At 46.9% G+C, this 16,136-nt stretch overlaps 1 protein-coding gene across 2 annotated transcripts in view; it reads left to right on the top strand.

Annotated features, from left to right (window-relative positions):
* The first annotated feature begins 927 nt into the window (after positions 1 to 927).
* Positions 928 to 16,136, top strand: part of CHCHD3 (coiled-coil-helix-coiled-coil-helix domain containing 3) — a 261,889-nt gene continuing 246,680 nt past the window's right edge. For both annotated transcript variants that reach the window (XM_020800276.3, XM_020800275.3), the window contains exons 1-2: positions 928 to 1,096; positions 9,259 to 9,364. In XM_020800276.3, coding sequence (XP_020655935.3) covers positions 1,013 to 1,096; positions 9,259 to 9,364 — 190 coding nt within the window. In that variant the 5' untranslated portion in view covers positions 928 to 1,012. The remainder of the gene's footprint in view (positions 1,097 to 9,258; positions 9,365 to 16,136) is intronic.

Raw genomic sequence — 16,136 nt, 5'->3', positions numbered from 1 at the left:
GAAGGGGCTTTCTGCATATTTTGCTTTTTCTTTCTTCTCTCTCTCTCCTATCCCCCAAAAAACTACAATGTCTTTTGTAAATGGTCTTAACAGGATGCTTTAATAATTGGACGGCTTCCACTGTAACCCTTTAAGCTTATGTTTTCAGCCTGGCTACTTGCCTTAAAAATTAGAATAAAATAAATGCACGTTGTCTGCTGCCTTGAGGTGCAGACCTGGGGAAAAGGATATAAATAAATAGATGTATATTCAGAGAGCCCCACTTTCTGTTCACTGAAGGGTCCAGAACTGGAGAGGGTACAATCCCAGAGCTTGGAAAAGTCATTTTAGGCCCCCAATTACCCCAGGAATGCGGGTGGACCTTTCTGGTTTCTGTACAATCCTCTCTACTGCCCTTCCTCCCCGCCAAGGAAAAGGGGACAAAGTTTGGAAGCCCTGCTTGCCCCTCAGATGCTCTTGGACTGCAACTCCCAGCAGCCCTCAGCGCCAGCTGCGCTGGCCAGGATTTCTGGGAGTTGTAGTCCAAGGTTGGGAACCCCGGGTTTACAGGCTTTGCCATCCATCCCCACAGAACCCAAAACGCGCAATTCCTCCTGTGGGAAAGGCGGCTCAATGTGGTCCCGCCTTCGGGGCCCGCTTCAGAGACTACACTCCCCGGGGCGCTTGGCAACCAAAGGCCGAGGGGCCTTCTGGGAGTCGTAGTCTTCTTCCCCCGCCGGCCCCGCCCCCTTCGCTCCCGAGCACGTGAGGCTGGGCGAGAGAGGAAAAGTTTCCACAAGGCCTGTTCCCCTTTGCCGGGCTGGGCGGGTGGGCGGGGCTGTGGCCCGAGCCGCGGCCGCTCGACCAATAGGAGCGCGGTGTGCGGGCGCGGGAGGCGGGTCGCCGGCGCCGGCGGGCCAATGGCGGGGCGGCGGTGGGCGGGGCGCGAGTCTCCTTGGGCGGCGTGTCCCTCTGCCGGGGCTGCTCGTCGGGAGCTTTGCGGCCTAGTCGGCGTGACCGACCCTGGGGCGTCATGGGGGGCGGCGGCAGCGCGCCCCGCAGAGTCACCTTCGAGGCCGACGAGAACGACAACATCACCGTGGTGAAGGGCGTCCGGGTGAGAGTCGCCGCCGGGGCGGTGAGGGGGCAACCCTTCCCTTCCTTTCCTCCCTCCTTCCCTCCCTGTGGTTTTTCAGAGTCTATAAAAGTTACTTTTTTTGGGTGGGACGCTGTCTGCCACAGGCGACACGGCTTGTGACTTCTGCTGGAAAAGTTACTCTGGAAATCGTTACCCCAAAGTTACTTTTCCAAGCTCTGGGCACTCCGTTACTTGTTCGTTAATAATTCGTTACTTCTGTTCTGTCGGGCGCCTGACTTCCAGCTCCAAGCAGCATGACATGGCTTTTACCTTCCTGCCACTTTGTCTTCACAACAACCTTTCCAAGTAGGCGAGGGAGCGAGAGAGAAAGAAGGGGGGGGTCCCCTTCCAAGGTCATGGCTGGCCATTCTGTGCCTCATTGTGGACTTGAATCTTAGGTCTCAGCTCACTGGTCTAACCACTGAACCCAACTGCTTCCCAGCCTCCCGCTAGTTTTGCGTCCTTCGTATATCTTTGAAACAGAGAAGGACCCATACAGTCAAAAAGACCAAGGTCATAGAATCATGGAGTTGGAAGGGATCTCTAAGGCCATTGAGTCCAACCCCCCCCCCCCCGCTCAAGGCAGGAATCAAAATCAAAGCATATCGATTTTCCTGATTTTCAGCCTAAATCTGGCTTCCTGTAATTTAAGCCCATTATTCCTTACGTGGAATAATACATATAGTTAACCTGTGGAATTTGCTAGCAGGAAGCATGGGTATGGCCTCTGGTTTGGAGACAGGTTGAAAGGACATTGTACACCAGAAATTTGGATTCACCAGCAGTGAATTCCTTGGGTGGCTTGTGGTAATGATGATTAGGTGTGAAACTTTGGTGGAGGTTAATAATCTCAACGAATTCCCATTGTGGTGGGGCGAGTGACAGACTTGGATGCAAGAGACTTGGTTTTGAATCTTGTCTCATGGAAAGTCACATGGTGGAGATGGTGGTGGAACTGGTACAATAAAACAATTGTGTGCTGTTAAGTCAATTCTTTCCAGGGTTTTCTGGGTACAGAATACACAGAAGTCGCTTTCGGTTCCCTCCTTCTGGGAGGCACCCAGGTTGGCTCTTCTTCCAGGAGGCATAGTGGGGACTCGAACTCCCAACTTCTGGCTCCTTAGCCAGATACTTAAACCACTGAACTATCGGGCCAGCTGGCACTGGTAAGACCACTTCTTAAATATCTCACTTACCTTGAAGACCAATTATGGTCTTTGTTAAGTTGGATATGACTTGACAGTACGCAACACACAATAACCACACTGACCTAGTACTGTACTGGAAAACAACTTTAATGGACAGTGTAGCCATGTTGGTTGGTGGTTTCTAGAAGTGGCAGTCCAAATATGTAATTTTGTCCGCTTTGTGATGGATGACCTCTGCGACATGCCCACATCTGTAGGCATTGAGGTGGCTGTGGTGGAAGTACAGTGATGGACTAGATAGTCCTTGGGTCTCATGCAGTATGGTTCATTTTGGGGTAAACAAGCCTAGATAACCTCGTTAATTATGTCTTCAGGCTATTTCTAGGCTCTGCGGTGTTGTGTCCCTGAATGGAGCCAAGTGGGTGGGAACTGTAAGGAACAGGAAGCTTAGACCTTCATTGATCTGATCCAGGAGGAATCTTGTACAGAACTGTGTTAGGCTACAAAAAAGGGAGAACGCACACAAAAGCAAATTGTAGAATGTTGTTATAAGACATTAGTACAGTATATGGTTACATACTGTATATACTCAAGTATAAGCCTAGTTTTTCAGCACAATTTTTTTGTTGAAAAAGCACCCCCTTGGTTTATGCTTGAGTCAGTGTCAAAATTACATGCTCCCCCCTGCAGTGCGAGTGTTCTCCAGACTCCCCCGCTCATCTACGGGCGCCTGCAGCTTCTGTAGATGGTCTGATGACCCGGGTTAAGTACAGTGGTGCCCCACATGACAATGATAATCAGTTCCATAGAAATCGCTGTTTAGCGAAATCATCGTCTTGCGAAAACCGTTTCCCCATTGGAATGCATTGAAACCTGTTTAATGCATTCCATTGGGGAAAAAATCATTGTTGTTTTGCAAACCGCTGATCAGCTGTAAAAATGGCTGTCCTACAAAGCATCGGTCCCGAAAACATAGGGAAGCCATTTTGTGAAGCCGCCGATCAGCTGTAAAAATCGTTGTCTTGCGAAAAAGTGGTCCGCAAAGCATGGACCAAATCGCCCAGCGAAACCACTGTTTTGCGAATCGCTATAGTGATCGCAAAACCTCATTGTCATGCGGATTCATTGTTTTGCAAGGTCGTCGCCTAGTGAGGTATCACTGTGCAGTGCATTTCCGCTTCCAGGGCACTCCCATCCTCCTCCTTCTGCATATTCTATGTACCCACCTTCCTCTTCCCACCTTCCTCCTCCATCCTCCGTCTCTCTCCATCTTTTTACGTAGCAGTAGAGCAGTAGATAAGTGCAGCGTCCGGTATGAATTCTCCCTCCGCAGGCAGTGAAGTGTGTCTCGCATCTTCAAAAACATTTAACCTACTGATGCCTCAGTTAATGTAATTTTTTTGGTATCTATTTTTATTTTTGAAATTTACCAGTAGCTGCTGCATTTCCCACCCTCGGCTTATACTTGAGTCAGTAACTTTCCCCATTTTTTGTGGTAAAATTGGGTGCCATAGCTTATATTCGGGCCGGTTTGTACTCGAGTATATACGGTACTTGGTTTGAATCCTTTATGCAACCCCCTGCACTGTGAGTACCAAGGCAAAAGCAGGGGCTTTATCCAACAATGAAAAACATGAAGCAGGGCCTTTGGATTAAAGTTACCTGTTTGCCTATCTTCTTCCGTCTCAACACCTCATACTGTGAACAACTGGAGTAGAAATTCTGGAGGGCAGCCAGTTTGTCATTGCGATTATTATTGTTTGATGCCTTCTGTCAGTGGGAGTTTTTTTGGAGATCCAGAAGTACAAAAAAAGAGGTGTCCTTCTGCTACTTGGGTTGTTTCTTGTTCGGCAGCTGTTGCCTTCCCCCGTTGGTTTTGAAGTGGCAAGGAGCCAGTTCCACGATCTATACCTCCACAATACTCTGTATCTCAGCTGGTTCTGAACATCTGCAGCAGTTCCTTGTCTCCCGTTGCTTGGATAAGTTTCTCTTTCTGCTTTCAACTTCACAGATCTCCCTTGGAAGAAAAAGTAGCAAGCCCTTTTCCACCGTTGCCTTTCCAATATACTGTAGTGTGTACATGTGGTGGTAACTTAGTTGAGCACTTAGCAGCCTTATAGTGCCATGCTCACTTATCATCCGTGAGGTCTAGGAACCCTGAAAACAGCAATCCTCAATAGCGGTGTCTTAGTGAAATCTCCATGTAGTTTGCTGTTTGTGCTATTTTTTTAATAGCACTGCATCACTGGGCTTTTTAAGAAAGCTGTCATACCAGCCTGGCTGTGTATTAATGCGTCTTCATTTTTAGTGGGTGGGGAGTGTTTGGGGATTTTTTATGTGTGTGCATGTGGGTCTGGTCTCTGGGTGTCTGTGTGAATTTCATTGTATGGGTATACTATGCATAGACTTGTTTGTTTGTTCAGTCGTTTAGTCGTGTCCGACTCTTCGTGACCCCATGGACCAGAGCACGCCAGGCCCTCCTATCTTCCACCGCCTCCCGGAGTTGTGTCACATTCATGTTGGTTGCTTCGATGACACTGTCCAACCATCTCATCCTCGGTCGTCCCCTTCTCCTCTTGCCTTCACACTTTCCCAACATCAAAGTCTTTTCCAAGGAGTCTTCTCTTCTCATGAGATGGCCAAAGTACTGGAGCCTCAGCTTCAGGATCTGTCCTTCCAATGAGCACTCGGGGTTGATTTCCTTTAGAATTGATAGGTTTGTTCTCTTTGCAGTCCAGGGAATTCTCAAGAGTCTCCTCCAGCACCACAATTCAAAGGCATCAATTCTTCGGCGGTCAGCTTTCTTTATGGTCCAGCTCTCACTTCCATACAACACTACAGGAAAAACCATAGCTTTGACTATTCGGACTTTTGTCGGCAAGGTGATGTCTCTGCTTTTAAAGATGCTGTCAAGGTTTGTCCTTGCTTTCCTCCCCAGAAGCAGGCGTCTTTTAATTTCGGGGCTGCTGTCTCCATCTGCAGTGATCATGGAGCCCAAGAAAGTAAAATCTGTCACTGCCTCCATATCTTCCCCTTCTATTTCCCAGGAGGTGATGGGACCAGTGGCCATGATCTTAGTTTTTTTGATGTTGAGTTTCAGACCGTTTTTTTGCTTACAATGACAATAAATTTATTTGCTATTCATGGAGTACTGTGGTGCCTCGCATAGCGATGTTAATCCGTTCCGGATTAATCGTCGCTATGCGAAAACATCGCTGAACGGAACGGAAAAAGCCATAGGAACACATTAAACTTTGTTTAATGTGTTCCTATGGAGGATAAACTCACCGTTCAGCGATGTTCCTCCATAGGGGCGGCCATTTTCGGTGCCTCTAAAGCGAGGCAGCACAGCGGGTCGGCCATTTTGGAACCGCCGACCAGCTGACCAAAAATGGGGCCTTTGGCATTTTCCCCCAGCTGAGTGGTGGGAGCTGCAAAGCCCCGCCGCTCAGCTGGGGGAAAATGTCGGCAGTCGGCGGTGGCTTTGGATGGACCCCAAAGCCACCGCCGACTGCCGACATTTGCCTTCCGAGCTCTCAAAGGGCTTCCCCCCCACACATTGGAGAAAGCCCTTTGAGAACTCGGAAGGCTCTCAGCGGCGGCGGGGACAGGGTAGGGGGTGTCTGAATGGCTTCCAGGCAAAGCACTGGAAGCCATTCGGAATCCCCTGCCCCCGCCACCGCCGCTTGGAGCCGCCCCGCGCCCGGCCAGCGCGTCCGAGAGGCGGTGGAGAAGCCTTCCCCCGAGGCCTCTCGGACGCGCTGGCCAGCGCGACCGAGCGGTGGCGGCGGAGCCTTCCCCCTCCTCTCGCCTCTGCCCGACCCACCCCTCACCCTCATCTCCGCCGCCGCCGCTGGGTTTTGGAAGCCGCTTCCAAAGCCCAGCGGCGGTGGCGGAGAAGGGGGTGAAGGGTTGGGAGGAGGGCGGCTGGGATCCGCCCCCCGGCCGGCTTTCCCTTCCATGGTCGGACTCTCAGGAGTCCGACCATGCAAGGGGAACCGGCCGGGGGGCGGTTCCAAGCAGCGGCGGCGGCGGTAGGGGCTTGGATCCGCCCCCCGGCCGGTTACCCCATTCATGGCCGGACTCCTGAGAGTCCGACCATGGAAGGGGAACCGGCCAGGGGGCGGATCTTAGCCTCAGATGCCTGATAGGCATCCGGACCCCTGCCGCTGCCGCTTGGATCTGCGTCGCAGCCGGCTACCCCATCCATGGTCGGACTCCTGAGAGTCTGACCATGGCGGGGGTAGCCGGCCGCGGGGCGGATCCAAGCGGCGGCGGTGGTGGCAGGGGTCCGGATGCCTTTCAGGCATCCGAAGGGGAATCCCGGCGGTGGCCTCGGAAGGACCCTTCGGAAGGGTCCTTCCGAGGCTACCGCCAGCATTTTCCCCCAGCTGAGCAGCGGGGCTCCCGCTCAGCTCGGGGAAAATGCCCCCTCCGAAGGGGAATCCCGGCGGTGGCCTTGGAACGACCCTTCGGAAGGGTCCTTCTGAGGCTACCACCGGCATTTTCCCCCAGCTGAGCAGCGGGAGCGGTCCTTTGGAGGCTCCCGCCACTCAGCTGGGGTAAAATGGGGCCTATGGGGAAAACATCGCAAAGCGATTTTTCCCCATAGGCAACATCGCAAAGCGATGGCAAAAGAGATTGCTTTTTTGCCATCGCTGTGCGGATTCATCGTTAACCGGGGCACTCGTTAAACGAGGCACCACTGTATTAGTTCTGTGGATCCATCTTTTGAGTTTATGGAATTTTTATTTTGGTGGCGTCACCCAGACACAATTTCTTGGCCATAAGGCCTTTGGCATTCTTATCTTATTTTAATCAGGTGTCAATTAAAAAATGTTCGATTTGCCGAGGCTTTTAGGGATATTAGATTGTGAACAGATTTGATAGAGAGGGGGTATTGTGGAACTTTAAAGACGAACAGGTTTTATTTCACATAAATATTCATAGACTGAAGCCCGCTTCTGCAGATATATAGAAGCGCAGCCTCAAAAGGATTTTCCATTTAATTTCTACTGAATGTTAGACCAGCTTCCATCTCTTAGGGGGTTACAGTACGAAGTGATATCTTTATGATCTGTTGTGACCCTCTTGGCAGCCTCTCTGTTGGGAAGGCAGGGTATATCCATGTTTTAAATAAAAACAGCCATTCTTATGGGCCTGTCTGCCTGGTGTTAGGAAACCCTGACCTTAGCTACGTGCTACCCATTTAACTGTGTTCTCTCCTTCCTTCCTTGACCTCTCTGGTACCCTTTTCTATTGTCCTGACTCCTCCCTCTCATTTCCCAGAAACACTTCTTAACCTAAAACCCCTAACCAGCAAATCTTCAAAAAGCTAAATGAAAAGCAAATGATGAAACAGGGACATGTTGGGGTGGCGCCAAAGGAAGGGTTTGTTCCTTCTGTTGCTTTCACCTGACGCCTGCTTTCTCTTCCTCTCTGCTATTTATTCTTTGATTCTTCCTATTCCCGTTGTTTCCCTCCCCTGTAAACATGTATGCCTGTTTTCCCCCTGACACTGCCCAGCTTGAAGGCCCTCTGTTTTCTGGGAGAAGAGTAGCATAGAAGGTGTAGATTGAAACTCCGTCACATCTGGCTGGCTGTTAACATCATCCAGTTGATTTCTCAAACTGCCAGGAAACCTTGCCTGTGGGTGGTGTAGTGTGAGTTCACATCACCTCTGCTCTTCGGGAACTATCAACTGTAGAAATTTGCTGTTTGTGCTCGTGAACCTGATATACATTCAGCTTCGGGAGTACTTCAGTTCTTTTTCTTTGATTTTCCACTAGCTCTTGCATCCTCTTCCAAGCCTCTCAGATTTGGAAGGAAGTCTACTATAGTATTTGTTCCGATGTGCTCACAAGTCACTCCTGACTTATAATGTGCCTGATAGGGTTTTCAGGGTCGGCAAGTTGTGGTTTAACCATTACGACCCCCTAGTGAGTTTTCATGGCTTCCAACCCAGGTCTCACAAATCCTAGCCTGAAATGTCTGTTCTAATTTTCCACCAGCACTGAGCGGAAACCCTGCCTTGCACTCACAAAGTTTTGGCTGCAAGCAGAACCAAATGAGAGGCAAAACTGTCTGTGAGTTTGTGGCACCAATGCAGCGCTGCACATCTGAACAGCCTAGAGGGAACATTGCTAGTCTGTCATTCTGTCCACTAAACCAGTGGTCCCCAAACCTTGGGCCTCCAGATGCTCTTGACTTCAACTCCCAGAAATCCTGGCCAGCAGAGGTGGTGGTGAAGGCTTCTGGGAGTTGTAGTCCAAGAACATCTGGAGGCCCAAGGTTGGGGGATGACTGCACTAAACCATGATGGCTCTCATTGACTTACTCTTTTATTTAATAATAATCATGTGCCGTTAGGTCAATTCTGATTTACGGCATCCCTTTTCAGGGTTTTTCTGGTAGAGAAGACTCAGAAGTGCTTTACCTTTAACTTCCACTAGGGGCACCCTGGGACTGTGTGCAGCTGGCCCAAGGCCACCCAGGCTGGCTCTTCTTCCAGGAGGCTCCATGGGGGACTTGAACTCCCAACCTCTGGCTCCACAGCTGGATACCTAAACCACTGAGCTATCCAGCCAGGCACACTTTTATTCCACTGGATTATGCTGAGTATTGTAGCCAGTGTCTGCGAAAGCATGGGGCAACCGTTAAGACTCCTCCATGTTGTAAAACTGAGAGGAAGATACTGAGGATTCTCCTGTGTTTTTTATGCCAGTTGTGTCTAATGTATTTCCAAGCTGCCAGTCAGAAAGAGATGGTGAATATTTACTATTATCAGTTTTTATCACTAATGAACGGCAAGGCATGCCTGTTGGGTGGATGATTTAATAGTGTTAGAATGTCTCCCGAGCAAGATTCATGGAAGTTAAAGTGAAACAGGGAAGATTACCTCGTGCCTGGAGGCAGAACAAGGTGCAATATGTGGAATATGTATTTTGATAAGTTTGCTTATAAATATTTGCTATATATTCTGTTTCTCTTCAGCTCTCTGAGAATGTTATAGAGCGTATGAAGGAGCCTTCTTCACCTGGCAGAAAGTCCCAGCCGAAATCTGGTTCTGGTGGTGGTAGCTCAGTCGGGGGTACATCAGGTATGTTTCCATTATTCTAAGATTGATAAGTAGAAGTTTCGGAATATTTCTGAATATATTTTGGTCAACACTCAAGTGATTATAAAAAGTGGAACCTGATGCGAACTGCTGCTTGCTGCCTTTTGGGAGGAATGAGTTGTGCTTCTTTTTTTACAACACTTGGCTTTGACAATTAACAACACTGGATTTTTCATTTCTTTGTGTGTCAGTTGTATAAAACAAAAGTTTGCTTTCTGCAGTATTTTCCCTTAATGTGCTTTTCAAATGTGACACTGGAACTTTTAGTTAAGCAGACTTAGAGGTAAGTCTGCTTAACTGATAAAAACGGATCCGCCTTTTAAAAGCCACTCAATACGTATTCATGTACAGTGGTGCCTCACTAGACAGTTGCCCCGCATGACAGTTTTTTTGCTAGACATTGACTTTTTGCGATCGCTATAGCGATTCGCAAAATAGTGATTCCTATGGGGGAATTTCGCTGTACAGTGTTTGGTTCCTGCTTCGCAAACCGATTTTTGCTAGACGACGATTTTGACAGCTCCCTCCGCGCTCGCAAAACAGGTGTTTTCGGGACCTAAGCTTCGCAAGACAGCAATTTAAACAGCTGATCGGTGGTTCGCAGAGCGGCTTTCCTGTGGCCGATCTTCGCTAGACAACAACGATTCTTCCCCATTGGAATGCATTAAACAGGTTTCAATGCATTCCAATGGGGAAATGCTTTTCGCTAGACAATGATTTCACTAAACAGCGATTTCAGTGGAACGGATTATCATCGTCTAGTGAGGCACCACTGTATGTATGATGCAGGTGTGATATAGTGGAACTGTATTTCCTTGGTATATTTTTCAAAATATCTATGAAATTATGTATATGAAATTTTATATATATTTTATATATAATTATATATATATATATATATATATATATATTTAAAGGAAGGAAAACTCCAATTTCAAACCTCCACTGCCTTGTGGCTATATCCACTCATGGAAAAGGCTTCAGGAGTTAACCTCAAGGCAAAATCCAGAGCTGGAGTCCCGAAGGCAGCATGTGTCGTTCTGCCAACTCCTGCGACATTGCTGGAACCAGTTGTATTGGCTCTTGCCTTTCCATTGGACCATTTCAGCAATGTGGAGAGGGGGGATCTGCTGCTTGGGTAACAGCCTATCCTCCATATTACCTTACCCGGGCTTCATGCTCTGGAGAGGACACTCCTCGATTCAGAGCATGTTACCATAGTCTCTCGAGACTGAAGGATGCCTATGCTATATTTAAAAAGATACAGAGGAAATACAGTTCCACTATATCGCACCTTGTTCAAATTATATATGCATCATAATTTCTGCATCATAATATATATATGAAATTATGCAAGACAGAATGCATACACATCTCTGTATAGGAATGCTTAAATGAGTTTGCTAGGACTGGAATGTAGTATTTGCATGACAAATGATTTTAATCAATCGGAATGTGTCTGGAGTCAGCCAGGCTGCTTGTTAAGGCAGGTGTCAGTTAGAAGCCTGTTAGACAGGGAAAATAACATAACCAGAGGCAGGGTCTCACAAGGGAGAGAACCAACTATGAAATAGATAGGATCTCATATAACAATGTGTACCTCAGATAATGAATAATATACGACAAGAACTAAAATATCTAATAGGACCACATAAGGCTTACTAATTGAGCAATATTATGAGAGAATTATGTAATTACCAGAGAAAATATGTCTGTCCTACCAAGTGACTAAGCACTATAAGTTATGTTATATTTTATAATAATTAGTAAAAGTTATTTCATGTTTTAATCAAGGTGCAAGGGATTTTCTTTTCCTGACACAAACACACTAAAGGGAGCACACACTAAATTTCTCTCTGTACAAAAGTGGATTTTTAAAACCTAAATGCTTCAAATTGCTATATGCAAGCTCTGCTAATTATAGGTTATAGATTGTTTATGATAGCCAAACGCCAGGATGTTTAAGTGGATAAGTCCACCTAGGATGCTTAGCAGTATAAAATTTGCAAAAAGGCAAACAGATTTGTCCACATGTTGGGAGAGACAAGGCTGACGTGAGGATCAGTGTTCGGTTCATTAGTGGATTCTCTTTTATGGGACTGGATCCTGCTTGCATTTTGGGTTCCACATAGTTCCCTTTGACATTGCCCACCTCTGAAATGTGGCCCTCAAATATTTTCCCGAAATTGAGTTAGGCTGTCAGTCTGAGAAAGATTCCTCACGCCTGTAGGAGGAGGAAACAGCAGGGAATCTAAGCTTAAATCGAATTGCCAGTCCCAACTGGAGTAGATCCATTGGTTCAGTGGGATTTACTTAAATATCGATTTAATGTCAGACAGTTGACTCAGTGGTCTACTCCACTGGGGATTAGCATCTGGATTTAGGGTCCTCTTTTAAGTTAGGTTTGTAGGCAGCAAGATAGACAGTTGCAAGTTATCAAGACGTTTGAAGCTTTTTGGTAATAGCTCAAGAGGAGTAATAGCTTCTTGTCAAATGATAGCGCTCGGCAGTGTAAAATGGATCCGTTGACCTGAGAAGGAAGAAAATTGAATTTACAACTGAAATAAAAACGGTGAAGTCTGCTCCTTACAAACCTCCTCTCCCTGGTATCTGAGTAGCCTTAAACACACTGAAATATTTAACAAGCACAAAATCTTTAAAGCATATCCGTCATTCTTTCCTAGGGTCTGTGTGATGACCAGTAATTTGATCAGTCTAGTTTGAATGCCTTTTCTGAATGTTATGTGTTAAAAGTGGAGCTTAGTCGTAATAGACAAAGGTAATAGCTTAATTTATCTTTAAGCATTGCCAGAATCTAGAAGAGATAATGTACTATTTTAGAACAAAAGGCCCCCCCAAAATAAAAGATTGCTAAAAAGGAGATGTCTCTTGCTGCAGGCCAGTTGTGAGAAACCGTTGCTGTAATCTGTTCCTCTGCGGTGGAATTTAAAGAGATTTCTGTAGGTGCCTTTAAAAAGAGCGCTTGGCCGTTTCTGACTTGCCCTCTGTCTGATGTACATTCTGAGGACCTGTAACTCGTCTCAGGACTGGATCAGGGTTTGAACCTGGGCTTCTCTGGCCGTGCCTGGTGCTGTCGGTTCTGTATTGTTGGTTGTCTCAGTTGGGCTCCAACATGAGCTGCCTGGATAGGTGAATTTTACTCCCCCCCCCCCATAAAAATATTGCTAGTTGCTGTTTCTTGTTGGCTCGAGAGGGAGGACACATACAGGCTTCCCAGTCTGATGGGCAGAGGGATTTTGACATTGGGAGCTCCCTGCTCTGCAGGTTTCTTTCCGGACATAACGGTGCCTCTGTGTTGTGCTGTTGTGCTTTCTGCACTGCACAGGGATGTGGGAGGAAGGCTGATGATCTTCGATGCGAAGCCCCTGTGTGTGTGGGGGGGGGCAGTGGGAGGGCAATTTTTCAGTTTTTCCTGTAGGAAAAAAAATGCATTTAAAGGCAAGGCTGTACTCATGCAAATGCCAGGAATTGTGGAGTATTGAGATTTATATACAAGGCAGTCTGCAGAATTAAAGAACACTGATTCCTACTTGTAGGATTTTCACGGGTATGCTTGTTGTTTGAACAATTTTGTCCCAAGTCTAAATTATGCCATCCAGGATGTAGGGCGAATTTCTCTTTGTAACCTAGCCCTCAACAGTGTCTTTTTTTCTTTTAATTTTTCCCTACATCCTTCTTCTCAGATGACAGAAACTGTGCACAGAAGTTGTGCTTCGGTATGGTAGGGTGCAGCAGTTGGCACCAGTGTTTCGTCTAAAGCACCTTCAAAAATTTGTCGGTGCAGAACTAAGGCTTTTCTGTACAGTGGACCCTCGACTTACAGACGGCTCGACTTACAGACTTTTCGAGTTACGGACTTCTCTGGCTGCAAAATTTAGATTCGACTTGCAGCCAGAGAATCAACTTACAGACCAGAAAAAAAAAAGGAATAAAAATAGAATAAAAACCACTGGTTATGGGATTAATCGGTTTTCAGTGCATTGTAGGTCAATGGAGATTCGACTTACAGACTTTTCGACTTACAGCCACCATTCCAATACGGATTAATTCCTTAAGTAGAGGGTCCACTGTACTTTAAATTTCATAGGTTTGCCAGAGAGTACAATTGTATATGCTAACTAAATCATGAATGAAACATTTTATCTTGGTCTTTATTGTACCATGTGAACAGCCCAGAGTTGCCTGGGTTGCCAGATGGGCGGCATAGAAAATTAATTAATTAATTTATGTATGTATGTATGTATGTATGTATGTATGTATGTATGTATGTATGTATGTATGTATGTATGTATGCATGCATGCATGCATGCATGCATGCATGCATGCATGCATGCATGCATGCATGTATGCATGCATGCTGCTAAAGCAGAAAAAAATTGGTTCCTATGTTGCATATATTTAAGTTTCCCTCAAAATTTTGTTTTTGCCTAGGAAAGCAAACCAAAATGAACAGCTTTTCTGGGAGTTTTTTATTTCTCTGTGGACTTGATTGCCCATCCTTTGTAGTTCTATGATTTTCTGTTTCCCAGTTGTGGCTTTTCCAATATTACTTTGTCTCTGCATTTTCTAGGGGAAGTGCTATGAGTTTCAAGTCTGGGAGGAAATAAAATGTGTTTTCTAGATTCCTTTTTGCAAAAACATGAAGAATCAATAATAAACAGATTTAGATGTCATAATGGTAGGTCTTTCCGTTCATAATATAGCATGACACATTCTGTTTAACTCAAGATAAAAGGAAGATTTTCCATAATAATTTCAGGTAATAATGCAGCTATCCCAGATTTATAGTCAAGAAGAGTGTAACACACAAATGTGTAAACAGATTGAACATCTGTCAGCTGTGGCCACTCTGTGGTATGAAGTTGAGCCATTTTGATATGAAAGCTATATTAGTTTTTGTATTTATTGAATGAGCGGTTGAGGCAAAGGGACACGGATTCCATCGAAAAAAGATAAACTTAATTTCTCTTGCAGCCACTTAAATTTGCATCTAATGGCCCCTGCTCTTATAAGTTGTACAAATTTGTCTTCATGATTGTGCATACAAATTGCGCAATACTGAACCCAGATGGCTTAATGGTGCCTCACTGGTTTGAAGGGAAGTCACATATGGATTGAGGCAGGTAGGTAACTGCTGCTGGGAGAGATCGTAACTTCTGAGAAGTTCACTTCTATTCCCCTTTTTTTAAGAATAGAATGCAAAACCGAGTAATGATGAAGCTTGGAATATGACAGTAATGAAGTTTTTCACCTGGTAACTTAAGAAAAGACAGGTGGGCTGTTCATGCAATTCTGCGGAAAGTAGATAGACCTTTTCTGTATTCTATGTGAGAGGAGAGGCATGAATATGTGAGTGGAGTGGGAAGCATTTCTTGACTACTGCCATGACAACTTAAAAGCTAATTTAAAAAATTGGTGATGTGTTTTTCTTTTGGTGGATCATTAGTAAGAATAGGATAAGTATTCAGTTTCCTTGAACTTCCGGCAAAATTAAGAACAATATTAGAGGGTGGTATAGATGCTTGTGTTATTATTTTTGTTCTCTACCTTATTTTCTCTTGGTTCAAGGGTGTGATTTTGGTAAGCTTAATAATACTTGAAAACCCAAGTTGGAAAATTTTAATTTACAGTGGTACCTTGCATAACGAGCGCCCCGTTTAATGACGATTCCGCATAGCGATGTGAATTTTGCGATCGCATTAGCGATTTTTCCCCATAGGCCCCATTTCCCCCCAGCTGACCGGCGGGGGCTTCGGAAGGACCAGGAGGGGCTCCCCTGCGGTCCTTCTCAAGCCCGCCGGTCAGCTGGCCAAAAAAGCTGGTGGACGGCCAGCTCACTCCTTCCTGGGCGGCGGAGGCGGCGAGCGAAGGGAAAGAGCCGGGCGCCTGGATCCCCGTCTCCCGCTTCACCACCTCTTCCTCCGGAGGCTCCTTCCAAAGCGCCCACCAGCCAGCTGGGGGGGAAATGCCAGCTGATTGGCAGTTCCAAAATGGCTGCCCGCTGCGGATTCCTCGCTTACCGAGGCGGCGAAAATGGCCGCCCCATGGAGGATCCTCTCTGAACGGTGAGTTTTTGCCCCATGGCTTGGCGCTAGCCTGGCTCTGTTCCTTCTTGGAGGACCGCCCCCAGAGAGTGCAGCTTGGGGAGAATGTTTTGGCCCCGTGGAGCCTCACTTGTGGGGTCCCACAGGGGTTGATTATCTCCCCATTGCTGTTTAATATCTATATGAGGCCGCTGGGAGGGGTCATCAGGGGATGTGGAGCATCGTGTCATCAATATGCCAATGATACCCAGCTCTACATCTCCTTTTCACCAACTGCAGGTGATGCCGTCCTGTCCCTTCAGCGCTGCCTGGGGGCCGTACTGCAATGGATATAGGAGAACGGGCTGAGGCTGAACCTGGACAAGACGGAAGTTCTGAGGGTGGGTGGCCCTGTGGCTGGCGGCTTGGGTGACTCTCACTTTGGGGGGGTGACCCTGGCCGCGAAGAGTGGGGTCCGCAGCTTGGGGATCCATCTGGACCCAACGCTCACCATGGAAATGCAGGTGGTGTCGGTTGTCCATACTGCTTTTTTCCACCTTTGGCGGACTGCCCAGCTGCGGCCCTATTTAGACACGGGGGAGCTCACTACCTTGGTGCATGCGCTCGTAATCTCAAGTGTAGACCACTGTAATGCGCTCTACGTGGGGCAGCCTTTGAGGCTGATGCGGAAACTTCAGGTGGTGCAGAAT

The sequence above is a fragment of the Pogona vitticeps genome, chromosome 5 (assembly GCF_051106095.1).
Source record: "Pogona vitticeps strain Pit_001003342236 chromosome 5, PviZW2.1, whole genome shotgun sequence".
Lineage (NCBI taxonomy): Eukaryota > Metazoa > Chordata > Lepidosauria > Squamata > Agamidae > Pogona > Pogona vitticeps.
This window is presented reverse-complemented; position numbering and strand designations above follow the sequence as displayed.